Below are 15259 nucleotides of genomic sequence, written 5' to 3'. Positions count from 1 at the left end.
GACTAAACAGAGAAGCTATCGAGTGAACCAAGGGGAACTTTAAAAGAGGTACAGGCTTTTATGGTCAAGGCTGGGCAAAGTGTGCATGCAGCAACAATATCTCAAGCACTTCACAAATCTGGCAGGGTATCACAAAGCATTCCATTACGGAAAAAACAGCAACAGAGCATTTACGTTATGCTGTAAACATGTGGCAATTCTAACACATAGGACCTCAGAGATGATGAGCACTTCACTGGTTCTGCCACAGTGTTGAGTTATGAAGTGGGGACAGGGGAATGGACTTTTCAAGTGGGCACCCTCCATCTCCAATGTTTCATTGATGAGCCCACAACATCTACAGAAGGCTCAATGGTGGTTTTGACATTCCAGACCCACCTCTCTTTGCCTGCCCAGCAGAAGGACATCTCTTTTGCAGCTTCTGAATCAGCCCTGATATAGTTAGACATAAGGACTCGCCACAGATGCTAAGCTCCTGCAATAGACTGGTGTGAGATGCTGCTACAAATCCATGTCACCCAACCTCTACTGGGTGGCCCTCACTGTCCAGCCTCATTGTTCGGTTAGCTTCAGTTGCTAGCTTCCTATACCAGAGCTTCTTCCTGTCTAATATATCATCCCATGGCACTGTCAGTTCCACACAGATGGTAAGGTGTAGAGAGCTGGACCACAGTACTAGATTTGGTCTTTAATTTGATCTCTGATGGGACTATTAATCTCTGGCCTGCATTTCCCGACATGTTTCAATCCCAGGGTGGGTTCAGATGTCCTGAATCTAGTTGGTACTTGGAGAGCTTCTGACTTTTCTGTCCTTACACAGATGAAAGAAATTTGGCAGGCTTGCTGCTACAGTGGGTAAGGAGTTGATGATTTTTCTATTTTCCTGTAGTGTTACTGCTGGTTATAAAGGTACCTGATTGTGTAGCCATGATTATCGACCTCAGGAGTGGCTCCTGGCAGCACACTTTGCAACTAAAAAAACTGGTCATGGAAGAAAATGATGACTTGTGCTAGGTGGATCTATTTTGTGATTTGGCAAAACCAAAATGGAACATACTGGCCTAAATGCTAAGAACTATGTTTGGCGGAAACCTCACACAGCACATCACCCAGAGGATGTCATCCCTACTGTTAAAATTGGTGGTGACAGCATCACATTATGAGGATGTTACTGGGTTTCATTTACAAACATAAAGTTACACATGTAAGTATTGGCATTAAGCCTATATGTAAGACCAATATCTACATCTGCACCTCAACAGATGTTTATAGAAACATATTTTTAGGCTAGTACCTTAAAATAGTTCATTTTAATTACCTCTTATTAAGACAAAGCAGTATTCTACAAAGAAAATTTGTTACCAGAAAATAGTAATCAAAACAAATAATGAGATGTACTGTATCAATAGACTTGATTACACTACGATAGTTTATAGTTGCCTGTATTTTGTGTTCTTTTTTCAGCCAAACTAAAAAACAAATACAACTTCTTCTTTTAAAGCTGAAATCTGACTTAATTCATACAGTATGACTTTTTTCTGCCAAAATGAATAAAAAATCTAATTACAATTTAAGACAGATGCTTGTAGTAGTTTTGATGAAGTGTCCTGTAAAAAGCTCCTTTCAGTATTAATGCTAGGTTTAAGGCAAACTAAAGTCATGTACTGTATGACCAACACAATCACATATCAAAAACTATCTCTGCTTAGGTGAGTGTGTTACAGTGCAGTTTTGTAAAAGTACTTGCTATTATTTTTATTTGAATCTCTGTTTGTTATCCTAGCTGCAATTATTCATGTATCATTGTTTTTACACAGTGCTACACATCCTTGAGGAGCAGAAAGGGTGACTGTTTCTGATTAGAGCATAACTGTTTCAAATATGCAGTTCAGGTCATTACCAGTCAACTGAGGTGGCAGCTTCCCGGAAAGTGCTTTCTTTTGATCCCTTGTGGTTTTTAAACCATTTTATAACATAGGATACTTTGTTTAAGTTTTATAGCTTACATCATTTGAACTTGCATATTTACACTGAAAAAAAAAGAAATGGTGGAAGTAATGACAATTACAACAACAATGTGTGGTGAATATTACTGTGTGATATTTTCAAAATAAAAAACAAGAAAGTTTCTTCAAATTTGATAAGGCTATTGAGTAGGGATAGATAAGGTGTGCAATAAAATGGTTTTATTTACATGCTCTCTATTATATATTTGGTATTCTGTGTAGTAATCTGTCCCTTAATTATTAATCAGGTATTTCTTGTTTATTTTGCATTAGCTTTTACTGTATGTAGCTTCATTTTTCATTTATAATAGTATCTAAAATATTTAATGGTGCAAGTGATATTGAAGGAACATGATTGATCTACAGTATATACAGTATGTTTATTATTATTTGTAGCTAAACAAAGTATGTTCATTACTCAGTGCTTTGTGAATCCCCTGAAAACCAAAGTTGATTAATTCATTATACACTGGACAGCTGTATATAGTATTTTTGCTTCTACAGACGCCTAGAATAAAATTCGTCTAAGTCTAATATGACTCTCCTCAACTAATGGGACAGAAATAATTGAAGGCAAATGGCTTCGTGTAGTTCCTTTAAAATGTAAAAAGAACTAAATTGATATTATTAATATCTTATTTTCGCTTCTTATGCGTAATTTCTTTTTATTATTAAACTTATAGTGTATTTTTTTCACTTTACGTTTTAGTAGAGGTAGTGAATAATTCGGTGGATAGGATCAAGTCTTGGAACTATGTTGCGATGGAAATGTATTTGAGATTAATGTTTACTAAAAGTCGTTTCGTAAAAATTTTAGTGAAAGTTACTTAGAGTGTTAAGAATAACACTTAAATTCGACATTTGTACGTTTCAAAGTTAAAAAGTTAATTGAAAATAAATACAAGTGTTGGGTTCAAACCCTAAGGCTAATTACTGTATGAATCCATTGTTGCGTGAGCATAGCAACACCTTCTACGTACAAATGGTTTGTTTACTGTCACCATGGTTACTGGATTTAGGCAAAGTCGACGTAATAGCTGTTTTTAAGTCTTATGCTGTTTTAGTTATAGTTTTCCTTTTCACTCGCAAAAAAATAATTTAAAATGAACACGGTGGATGGGTCTATGGATAGTAGGAACACGACAGGAAGATGCCTTTTGGATAACTGGGTCGAGGAGGTAAGTAACTTCTTCATGCAGTTACTGTAGGATGTTTTTTTCCCCTTAATTAGCTCGTTAATAACGTCCGGTTTAAGAATTATTTTATGTTTGGAGGATGCTTCAAAGTAAAATGTGTGTATCTACTAAGTGTAATTAGATTCGCACTTTATTAAACACATTTTGTGAATACGTGTTGCATATTTTGCATGTACTGTAAGAGATTCGGCACTGAAATAACTTGATCTCTCTCTAAATGTGAAGATGTTGAGCAGTTGGAAAACATTCATCAGTTCTGTGTTAAAATACCACTAAAACGTCGGTTAACATATTACATGTTTTGTTAGTTTTGCTTATGTCGCAGATTAAAGTTCAGAGTTAAAAAAAACCTTAAGAGTGTGTTGTTGGATGTTTTAAAAACACAATGGTTTGAGTGATATGCAGAACAGTACATGCCATATACAGTACAGTAGGTAAGCGCAGGATGGCACAATGACAATTTTATACCGTTTTCAATTAAATCAAGTTGATTTCATCCTTCAATTACAGTATTACGGCTGGGAAAGAGTTAATGCGTGGTAAACAAGCAATGGATAAATATAATACAATGTAGACTGCGTGCTTATATTAATTATTATCATTATTATTATTATTATTATTATTATTATTATTATTTTTATTATTGTTGTTGTTGTTGTTGTTGTTATTTTAAATAAGAAACCAAAATAATATTTTAATTGATTCAGCACCTGTATCTAACCAATGATCTAAGTAGCCTTTTATGCATCCAGTAAGAGTACTCCCCTTCAAATTTTTTTATTGTGAAAGACAGATGCACTCTCTTAACTTAAATGATCATAGAACTCTGATGACATCTAAACATCCATTCTAGACCTTATATTGTATACATACATTACAGTTACATTGGAAACTGTAAATCGAAAAGCGGTAAATCGAATTTCAAAGATGGCAATGAGGAGATGCACCTATCCGTTGTGTGTCCGCAAATATAAAACCTTACTCTGCATTGTTTGATTCAAAATATCTATCACTTGTATGATATTCTGTTAAATAAATGTAAAGAATTAAATAGATAAGGATTCTGCAATATCCTACACCATAACAAAACTGAATTGTTATATCTCCTTATTTCCAAAAAAGTGAAATATTTCCTTCTTTTTGCTGACTGCTAAGGCTTGAAATCTCATCCATCCACAGATTTGTATATCACTCTCTCAATCTTTTCAGAGGGCAGTAGCACCCTTGGACAATCTGGGATCACAGGAACATGTTGGTGAAGCTCAAACGCACAGATATGGGCACAAAGGAATTCTCTCTGTGGATCTGATGTCTAAAGTGGCAGATATCACAACAGTACGAGAATCATACACATCTCCCAGAAAGCCTGGAATAAAGCAGAGAGGTATGTGTTGCCTTAGACCCCATTCATTTCCATTTAGTGCAGAAGAAAATAACCCCTAGAATTTGATTAGTGGAATAATAAATATAAGTAGAAAACAATACTTTGTAACAAAAAATGAACAGTTAAATATGATTTTGTAGCAGTCATGGTATGGTACATCTTCCACAAATAGGATATGCTTTTCCAGTTTCACTTATGTTAAAAAGTGGATGTGCATGAGTCTATTATAATAGTTATTAATGAGGTTGTCCAAAAAAATGACTTTTGTCATAAATAAATTAAGTTTTTGGGCCTATTTCCCATCTGAACTAAAAGGCCAATGGAAAAAAAAGTGTAACTTAGTCTATATCAATATACAAAATAATCATAATCATATTAAAAAAGGACATGTAATAGTGTTATTTTTTAAGTAAAGGCTTAAAACAATTAAAATCCTGTTTCCTATTTGTTAATGACAGTATATTTAATTGAAATTGGATAAATTGTTATTGTCTCAAATCTTCTTCCATATACTCATATACAGTATAAGTTTAAAAGGCAAAAGTGGGAGAAAGAAAAACAGCAGAACTTAGTTCATCTTGTTTCATTTTGTTTTTGGTTTGTTTCCAGGAATACGAGAAGAACTTTTGGAGAAATATCTTTACAAAACAATAAGGTAAGAATAGTTTAAAAAATGTTTTTGCTGTTTGTTTTAATTTTTGGGTAATATTATCATTATTTAAAGAAATGGTGTAAGCCATATTCCTAATGCACTATACTTGATATATTATTGTTTTTGGTTTGTTATATTCTTTGGTCAAAATTAGTTTCCGTAGCTATTTCCTTACTATAGTTGTAGTGTATTACAGTTAACAGAAAAAAATAAGTGAAAATCAACCCAGAATTGAAACCTTTCTACAAAATTACTTTAAAAAAGTAGCAATTATTCATCTCTTTCTTAGGATTTTCAATCTGCATTAAATGAACAGACCAGCAGTCTATTACAAAATTATATCTTACCACATCCTTAAAATCAGACAATGACGTATTTGCAACAGATGGATTTTTTTAAAAATAGACCCAATTTGGATTTGAAAATAAATCCAAAACAGCTAACAGTGTAAGTGTGTGAATGGAGTCATTCTGTTTTAGTTTATCTGGGAATAGCCCATTAACTTGTTCCATGAAAATAAAATATATGCATTGCCCAGTTCAATTTTTGTGTAAAAATACTTAGGATTCTACAACTACTACTACTTCTAATAATAATAATAATAATTCCTGACACTTATATAGCACTTTTCTGGACACTCCACTCAATGCGCTTTACAGGTAATGGGGACTCTCCTCCACCACCAGATGATGCAACTGCAGCCATAGTGCACCAGTACACTCACCACACATCAGCTATCAGTGGGGAGGAGAGCAGAGTGATCAATTCATAGATGGGGATTATTAGGAGGCTACGTTTGGTAAAAACAATATTGTATTGGAAGGGGGAACATTTTTAAACCATCAAATTAAAAAGTTAAAATTAATGTGAAAGAATCATTTCAGAAACAAAATATTTTAGATCATATGATCTATACAATTATACATTTTTAATCAGTGATAATGTGCAATAAGATGACAGTCTATGTGGATACATTAGTATTAGTTATGTTTATCTCTTTCACAAAGAGGATGGCATAGTGGCACTGTGGTTAGCATTGCTGCCTCACGGTGCTGGGGCCCCGAGTTTAATTCTGGAGTTGAGATCCTCTCTGTGTGGAGTTTGTATGCTCTCCCTATGTTCACTTAGGTTTTCAGCAAGTGTTCCAGATTCCTCCCAGACATTTGTTTTTCTATTCCAAAGACATAATGGTAGTTTAATTGGCTTCTTGGAAAATTAAGTGTCATGCACCCCATTAAGGCAACATGCTCATTTGTCTGGTGGACCAAAGAGTCACTGTTTTGATATGACGTTTATAGATAGGAATCATTATTTTTGTTATTGACGTATGTATTTTGCTGTAAAATATTTATGCTGAACACATTGTTCTGTTTGGATGTTCAATACAACAGATTTCTCATTCCTATAACTGTTCATCATTTCTAATTTAGGTTTTTCATATTTCACTGAAATGTAACTTAAAATAGTCTACAGTATATGGAACATTAACATCAATGTGGTACTACAGCATCACAAATGATTTAGTTATATGCATTGCAGCTGCATTTAAGGACTTAAATTCAAAGCCCTGAAGGTCACAGGTTTTTTTTTAATCTCTAACCTAATTTAACTCATTACTTGCCAAATTGGACCAATTAAATCATTTTCTTCAAAACCTTAAAGGCATTTGCTGATTAAAAGAGTGCTTCAGAAATTACATTTCATTTACTTGAGAATTAAGACATTTTGAAGATAGTTTGTCAGAGCAAGCTGATTCAATTATCATTTTCTAATAGAACATATATCATTGAATATTCGTTGTAATGGTTGTAGTTTCCTACTGTGTTCCATTACAGAGAACTGATTAACACTTGGCTTTCCATCATGAGGAAAGCTGTTCCTGACTGCATCTGGGGGAAGCCCAACCATTACACTACTGCTTTTACTCCACTCTCAAACAGTACAGTTTAACTATAAACCTAGAAGGTGAATTTTGCATGTTTATCTCAAATTTCAAAGTAAAAACATGCTGCTCACAACTTTATCCATTAGACTCACTTTAATGTTTTATTTACTGAACATAAATAATCCAATTTTTCCTCTCTTAAGGCATTTATGGGGTACATTTTCTGCAGTCTATTGGGGCAAGTGACTTTTATGGGATAATCCCAAACAAGATTGGATATGGTAGGCGTAAGAGTGTGTAGAGACCACATGTGAACCATCTGTTTGCCTTTGAGGAACTGGAAGGTGTCTGTCTCATTTCCTTGGCTGTGTTTCTCATGTTTACTTTATGTGATGGGAAGAACAGATGCACTAGCATTATAAACATACAGTACGACCAGCTAGTCAAGTAATTTGGTGTGAATTGACAGCACTGGGCAAAAAGGGGCCTAGGTTTTTTTTGCAAATTAAATAAATAACAGTTTTAAAACAACAGTACAAGGGCCTCCCCTAACATTGGAGTAGTTTTGGACTAACCTGTCAAAGAGCCTTAAATTTGATTTCAAATGTATGACTTAATACCTTGTCAAGGATTGGGGAGATTGAGAAATGTTGCAAACTTATCACACATATTGCAAAGGTTTTACAAAAACAAACCTATGTTAAATGCAATTTTACAGTCTGGAAATTATTTAATGTCTTAAAAGTTTTTTTTTAATTAAGTTAACAGTTGAACGCATTCAACCATAATAATGTTAATTGTTGTCAGTGGGGGAAACAAAATACCCTCTCATATTATAGCCATGGAAACATTTGAAAGTTATTTCCTTTTTTTGAATTTTAATCCAGTATGTTGGGAAAATATGTTGTTGTTCTAAATTTGCCGTTTGGTTCAAGTAAGTTGAATGATTACTATGAATTAAAAATACAAAACATACATCCATTTTCTAACCGTTTTATCTAATATGTAAAAATGCAGATAGCACCCCAGTAACTGAACCCAGAGTTGCAAATCACCAATGCTGAGCACTGCACTAGAGTGCCACCCATTATTAAAATCAAATTAGCTAAAAATTTTAAATTTTAACTGAATTAAAATTAATTTTTGTCTTCAGTCTACTGTCAATGATCTTAAAAAAGAAATCTAGAATGTTACTTGGTTTCTTGGTTGAAAGTCTTTTGGTTTTGCCAATATTTGCTTAACCACATGTGTGATCATTTGAAAGTGATAATATGTGATAACATACATGCTGTATTTTCTGGCATGTATGAGAATGATTAAAATATCAAATATTTTATAAAAATGGGATATGAAACTGTTAATAAATTTTTTAGATACATTTATCCTTATTTTCTTATTAAAATAACTTAATTATTATGAAGTTATCTTTGGTATTAATAATTATTTCTTGTGTGCACGACAGGTTATTAGCTCAAAATGAACAGAATTAAATTATAAAGTTGGACTATACACTAAGTAGAACAAATAAATACATCTGTTTTGGGTGATCATATTGCTCTGTGATCCTTGAAATTTGATTTTTAAATGAGACATGATTTTTAAAATGCCTTTTAACGGTTGTCTCCCTGTTACCTTTCTTGGATTTGGAACCATTTAATATTTAAAGAAATATTAATTTGTAATGAAACTGTTACCTTGTGCCTAGGTTTTAAGAAGTGCAACAACTCATGGTCTAAAGTGGACTCAGATGGTTGCTTGCTGTATTTATACACTTAAAAAGAAAAACTCTGCTCAGCACACAGCAATCAGGAATAGGGCATAGTCTGGTTGACAAGGAGTGGATTGGATTGGATATAAGAATAGAGAAACAAGAAAGAGAAGAACCATGCAGGGATGAGGTGTAGTAGTGGTACATGCTGGATATTGTCAATCTTAATTGTAAAATAAAATATAAAAAACTGTTGTAAAGTTGGGATGAGGAAGGCAATGTAATTGGGACAGTTAGGCTTTAATCAGCTGATGGTGAAAAACAGGTATCTAGGTTACTCACAATGATATGGGAGAAGTAGTTTGATCTAGCTGATTCCATTGCATCCTTGTACTCATTCAAGTTCTTCATCCAAGACTGTAGATGTACACTGAAACCAAAAGATGCCACCCATGTTCTAGTTTGAGGAAGGCTATTTTCATTTAATATTAATATAGTGGAATAGTGGAATAGTGGAATTGTATGAATAACAACACAAGTATGTTAAGGATGGGATATCATATCTCTAAATAAACACAAAGTAAAAACTGTCGTTTTAGCTGTTAGAAGGCATCTAAAATCAACTGTATGAAAATGGAAAGTTATTCAATAGCATTTGTAAAAAAAAAGGACAATATGACCACACAAGATATTTGTGTGCAAAATACTTTATTTTATAATGTTTTACTATTCAGAATTACAGAGAATTGCTATCTCAGAAATATTCTTTTAGATTCATCATTTTTTTTAGGATAAATGTATAAGTATACGATGCTTATTTGCGTGTACCTAGTTGTGTGATGGAATGATGATGATGGCTAGACAAGTCACAAAAGCAAGCAATCTCACACTACAGAACAATGCTGTAACTGAAGTTCACATTCTCATATTTTAGGAAGGTTGTAACAGAAACATTTAAAAAGTTTGGCCAAGCATTACAATTATTTTGTAATATAACGATTGTGAAATGCAATGAAAATAAATATATATATATTAAATAACATAATGTACATTAACAAGCTATTATGTACCCAAACATAACCACTGTATACAAATTCAGAATCGGAGAGTCTCAGTGAGAAAAACGAGTGAATGTTACTTTGGTATACACTCTGCACAGCTAAACAAGTGTCTGGGCCATGTGCAGTAGCTGGAGACTTATTATTTTGCTGGCAGCTGCCTTTCTGATACTTAATGCAGATCAGACAATAATTGTCTTAACGCAAGTTGATTTACTTTGGCTTTAATTACTTTAATTAATTACAGAAAATACTAAAGTTAAAAAATAAAATGTATTTTCTGTGCAGAAGTCAATCAAGTGAAAGGTGAATTCAACCATATTGAACGTTGTGTGAAGATTAGATACAGTACATACAAAAAGAAGATAATGGAATTTGAACAATACAAAATGCATTGGAATTTCAAACCTCAATTTCAATTTCAATGAAAATGCTAGATTTGAAATTATTCTGATTGGACAGAATCTCCTTCTGAATGCCAAAATGAAAAATTCTGATGTCATTGGCTTTATTCACAGATGTGCAGAAAAAAAAAAACAACAGGATAATTTTCCTCTCAGGGGAATACTTTTAAAATGTTCACTATGACACTACAGGAATGCAGTCTGGAAAGCTGTCAAGAATTCATTCAATGAAAAGAAGAGTTTTGACTTGCTGACACTGGCTGACAGTGAGACAAGGTGTGAACTCTGGATACTTATTGACAGGGCTCAAAAAGTAAAAGTATGAGCATTTGTGAAAGGAACCACTCTCATCCTTGTGGAATAAATACTGCACAAAAATATATGGTATACAAGTTTTTTAATTATGACAATTGAATAACTGTGTTATATGTTCTGTAGGTACAGTATGTTGTATATATTTAGTTGTTGAATAGCTCCAGTCTAAACTGATATTTGTGTACTATAATTTCTGAAGAAAGTAACTCCTTTCTTTTTTCCATACCATTTTTAAACTTAACACTGCCCAGTGGTTTTGGAATATTATAACTTTTACCTGCCCATGCAAGATGGCCACCAACATTCCTAAAGATTCTAACCTGCGTAAATACTGTAGCTGCTTTCTTCTTTCCCAATCTTTTCCCTGTTGACATACCTGTATTGTCACTAACCTGGTCTCATAACGTCTCATAACGATTACACATGTTGAATACATACCTCTTTATATAAGTATTGCAATTTCCTATTTTTCTAATTCTTGCATACATGACTTAAAGCTATCTTAGAAGTAGTAATGATATATTATGATAGTATTATTATTTTATGTTTACATTCCTTAGTGCGCTGAACAAACAGTATACGGACAAAACAGGATATTGGCAAAAACCCATACAACAAAACAAAAACCTGATAACCACTGGTCGTCTGTGTTAGCATTCTCTTGTGGTCAGAAGATGAGCTGGTTTCTTCTTACTATTGTGAAAACCATTACTATTCTTACAGTTTATTTCACAAAATAAACTACCTTTTAAGAAAACTGTTCATACACACTTGTGTAAGGGTGATGTTTGTGGTTTTTTCTGTAAGTGTACTGTTTGTATTATGGTCTTTAAGAGACATACCATTTGTGGTAACCAGGGCAGAGTATCTGATATAAAAGGCAAGTACAAAATCCTATTACTTTAGTGCAGAGCTCAAAGTCGGTGCATTTTTTGTTAATTCTGCATGTACTACAAATAAATAGGCACCTTGTTTTAATTGTGGAACTGTTTTTCCATGATTTTATTTACCATTTAGTATGTATGTTGGATTCCAAAAGGTTGCTAGAGGCTTTGAAGGATGAAATTAACACCACTGCACTTACACATTATTGAGGTGCCTAGAGCAACCATGTGGTCCTAGTATCGGAAATGTAAAACACAGTCTGGTTCTGTGCATACTTTTGGGGTTTAAACAAAATTATCAGATTTAACACCAATCTATAGATTCCACAGAGGATTAGTAGGTTACTAGCAGGTACCTTGTAACTAAAAATGTATTTATAAATATTTGTTTGTATTGTAATCTGAGGGTTAAATTTCCTCATGCCATCACTACAATACCAAAAAAAAAGTGTAACCCAAGGTTACAGACCATGAAGCAGAAACCAGATCTCTGCCAGTCTACTTCCATAGCCCCATTTTGTGGCCTAAAGGGAATTGTTTCCCCTTGTACTAATTCACACTGGTGTGAAAACAGTTACCATTATTATAATACTTCTTATAATACTTATAATACTTCTTTTGAAAGTCTTCACAGTTTTGGAACAGTAGATCGTTTTGGATAACTGTAGTGCTGTGAACTGAATGAAACAGGATAGATTGCTTTTAACAGACACCATTCGTGGTAGTAACAAGTGGAGCACCAGGTATTAGAGGCCAATTCCAAACTTATTACCCTAGTTCTTTCCCAGACTAACCCCTCAATATATTTTTTTTTACATCCAGGAAGCACTTCCTACTTTTTACCACCTTTAGTCTTTGCTCAGGTGTTTAATACTGCCTGCATCTGGATTTGACAGTGGAAATGTTAAAATTGGGTTATTGATCTTAACAGATCATTCTGGAGTAGCTCCATGTGAGATAGCCAATCAATAAACTTAAGTCCCATTACAAAGCTTGTTTTCTCTGTAATTCTTTTCTCTAAAGAAATAACCATACTACAAATCTACAGTAACTCCTATCAGAGTCCTTGAACTAATTCCAAACTTCTAAATAATAATAGTTTAACTATAGTGTTTTTTCACTTCCCTCTAAAATCTTTTCTTCTCAAAGAGCCCCTTCTCCTCTTTCCCTTCCAGTTTATACCAGCTGGCTCTCATCGCTTTTGTCAACAGGTGTACTCAATTGAAGCCTGTCAGTCTCAGTTTCACTGAGAAACTACACCTGATTCTTTTCAAGCCCTGGAATGGCTTCTCCTTGCAGAAGCTTCCCAGGGAAACCTCAGATGAACCCTCCAGTTGGGAATGTAGATTCCCTAACACACCACTGAAATAACTCTGGACTGTTCTGGAACTGTTCACAACCAGCTAGTGTCTCTTGTCTTAAGAAAAAGGAAATATCAACTCTGCTAATAAAACATATCCATTGTTATATGAACTGTTGCTTAGATTTTGTACTTTCATATGCAGTGCAAAACTATTGTACTGTACAGTATGTATTGCAGTGTATTTTTTAATAATATTTGCTATTTTTAATATAAGGAAGATAAAAAATAAATTTAAGTAGTATTATTATTATTAGTAGTAGTATTATTAGTATTATTATTGTTGTTGTTGATGAAAGTGCATTTCTTCATTGTAGATTTTTCTGAGGTGGTAGAACAAATGCTGACTTTTTCAAACCCTTGGGTGCACCATAAAAATAGGAATATGTAATTTTTCAAACTTATTTTTACATACCTAATATCAAACTACCAAATAAATGTGTGCTATCATAAGTTTTAACTTATCTTTTTATTTTAAAGCCAGTACCAGTTTTAAAAGTTGCAAACACAGCATAATTAATTTAATAAAAACACTCCCCGCTTGGATAGAATACTTTAAGTTTATAATAGGAGCTTATTTTAAACTGCCATGTGTTGATCTGTTGCTTGTTTCCTCTAACAGTGAACAGGTATTAGAGGAATGTAACCCTGGTTCTCCTCCAAGAGAGCTGATCTCAACCACTAGGCATGACTATAAAATGGAGGGCTTTAAATCTGTGCCACCATCCCCCTCCAAGGTAAGAGCTTGTGGAAACAGCATCTAATTACTTACTTTTATGGTACAGTCCATGCTTAAAATAAATTATAAAGGCCTTTAAATGCTGATAAAAGAGGCAAGAGAAATGAAATTGAGTTTCACAAAGTGATGAAACCTTATCTTTATAAAATGTCTTTGAAATGTTAGTCTCCTGTGTCCTGTTTTTCTTTTTTTTCATGTACAATATTTCAAGCACTGTGCTGCTTACAGATAAATAATTCAATACAAGGAAATAAGAAGTAAAAATAGATGTTTGAAGTTTTGTTGTGAAAATTAGTTATAGTGTAGATTCAAAAACATACAATTGTCAACAGTCAATGTCTTAGTGTATATTTGCTATTTCATGCAAATATCTTACTCAATTTAAATGTAAATTGAATATATTGTAACATTCAGCTAGTAACCTGAAAGTCAAAGAAGATGGTAATGTATTTCGTTTTTTTTTTCATTTTTGTTTCTGAAAGGCAAAGGAGCTGTCAGTTTTATTTTCCATTTCAAAAGTGTTTCACAATATATCTAAACCTATACTACCAAAAACCCTAGACATGTTTGTGTACAAAGGCATGTACACTGTCAAAATTTGCAGAGACAAGGAATTGATTTAGAAGGAGATGACATCCCAGTCCCAAATTTAATAACTTTTATTTTTTGTCAGTAAGGTACTAGAGAGAAGTGTAGATGTTTTGTCTTCAAATTTCAAATAACAAAGAGATTTTAGGAAGGAAAATTAAAAACAAAAATATAATAGATAATATGTTTGAATGATTAAATTTTACTAATAGTTCACACTGCTATACAAGTCTGCTTTCAGAGTTGAAATGAAATATTTTTCATGTTTATACTATGAATAGTAATATTCTTGCTTTCAATATTTTAGCTTTCCCTTTTAAGAATGCTTGTTTACATTCATTTCTAGGGTGGTATTTAAAATCCAAAATGGAATACAAAAAGTGAATGTTAAATCTACTATTTGTGATAGTAAAAATAATTACATTAGTACTTTACATGTATAATGTGAACTAAAGAATAATTATTTAAGGATATTTTTATCTTATCTTTTTACAGAAACATGACTATAAATCTGAACAGGCAATAACATATTGGAGTGAAAATTACCAAAAGTTACAAGTAAGTTCTTAAAATAATTCAAACGATTTCAAATCGGTTATATTAATAAAAAAAACATTGTCTCTTCTCACAGGTTATATATAACCCCCTTTACTTCATCTTTAGAATTTTTTTTTTAATAAGGACCAGTTGAAAAATGTAAATAGGAAAAATTTTAGTAATATATAAAAATATATAGATAAAACATGTCTCAAAGCATATCAGTATCCAAAGAAGAACTGCAGCACTGGAGAAAATGGTGAGACAAGGCAGGAAAAGATTGTGTTGTTGTGCTGCAGGAGAAAATAATGAGGTCAAGCAGGAGCAGAAACTAAGTTTTAAATAACTTAAAAATGATGTGGTATTTAATGTACCAGAATTTTAAAAACCCAACAGACTTCTGAGTTAGAATTAGGTGGGAGGAAAAATAAAGGTTGTCAGGAGTGACTAAATAAAATCATCAAAAAGGGTGAAGAAACTTTTTTTGTTGCAGAGCTTATATTTTTATCAGTTTATTTCAACAAAAAGAGTTTGGAAAGATAT

At 33.0% G+C, this 15259-nt stretch overlaps 1 protein-coding gene across 1 annotated transcript in view; it reads left to right on the top strand.

Annotated features, from left to right (window-relative positions):
* Nucleotides 1-3006: 3006 nt before the first annotated feature.
* The window catches only part of spag8 (sperm associated antigen 8), a 38459-nt gene continuing 26206 nt past the window's right edge, over nucleotides 3007-15259 (top strand). Inside the window, exons 1-5 of the mRNA XM_088911012.1 lie at nucleotides 3007-3184; nucleotides 4412-4586; nucleotides 5196-5241; nucleotides 13475-13589; nucleotides 14675-14737. Of these exons, the coding sequence (XP_088767138.1) occupies nucleotides 3110-3184; nucleotides 4412-4586; nucleotides 5196-5241; nucleotides 13475-13589; nucleotides 14675-14737 (474 nt within the window). The 5' untranslated portion in view covers nucleotides 3007-3109. The remainder of the gene's footprint in view (nucleotides 3185-4411; nucleotides 4587-5195; nucleotides 5242-13474; nucleotides 13590-14674; nucleotides 14738-15259) is intronic.

This window comes from Atractosteus spatula, chromosome 3 (genome assembly GCF_055471065.1).
Source record: "Atractosteus spatula isolate fAtrSpa1 chromosome 3, fAtrSpa1.hap1, whole genome shotgun sequence".
NCBI classification, from domain to species: Eukaryota; Metazoa; Chordata; class Actinopteri; order Semionotiformes; family Lepisosteidae; genus Atractosteus; species Atractosteus spatula.
Note: the sequence above shows the minus strand (reverse complement) of the source record. Positions and strands in the feature narration are given on the sequence as shown.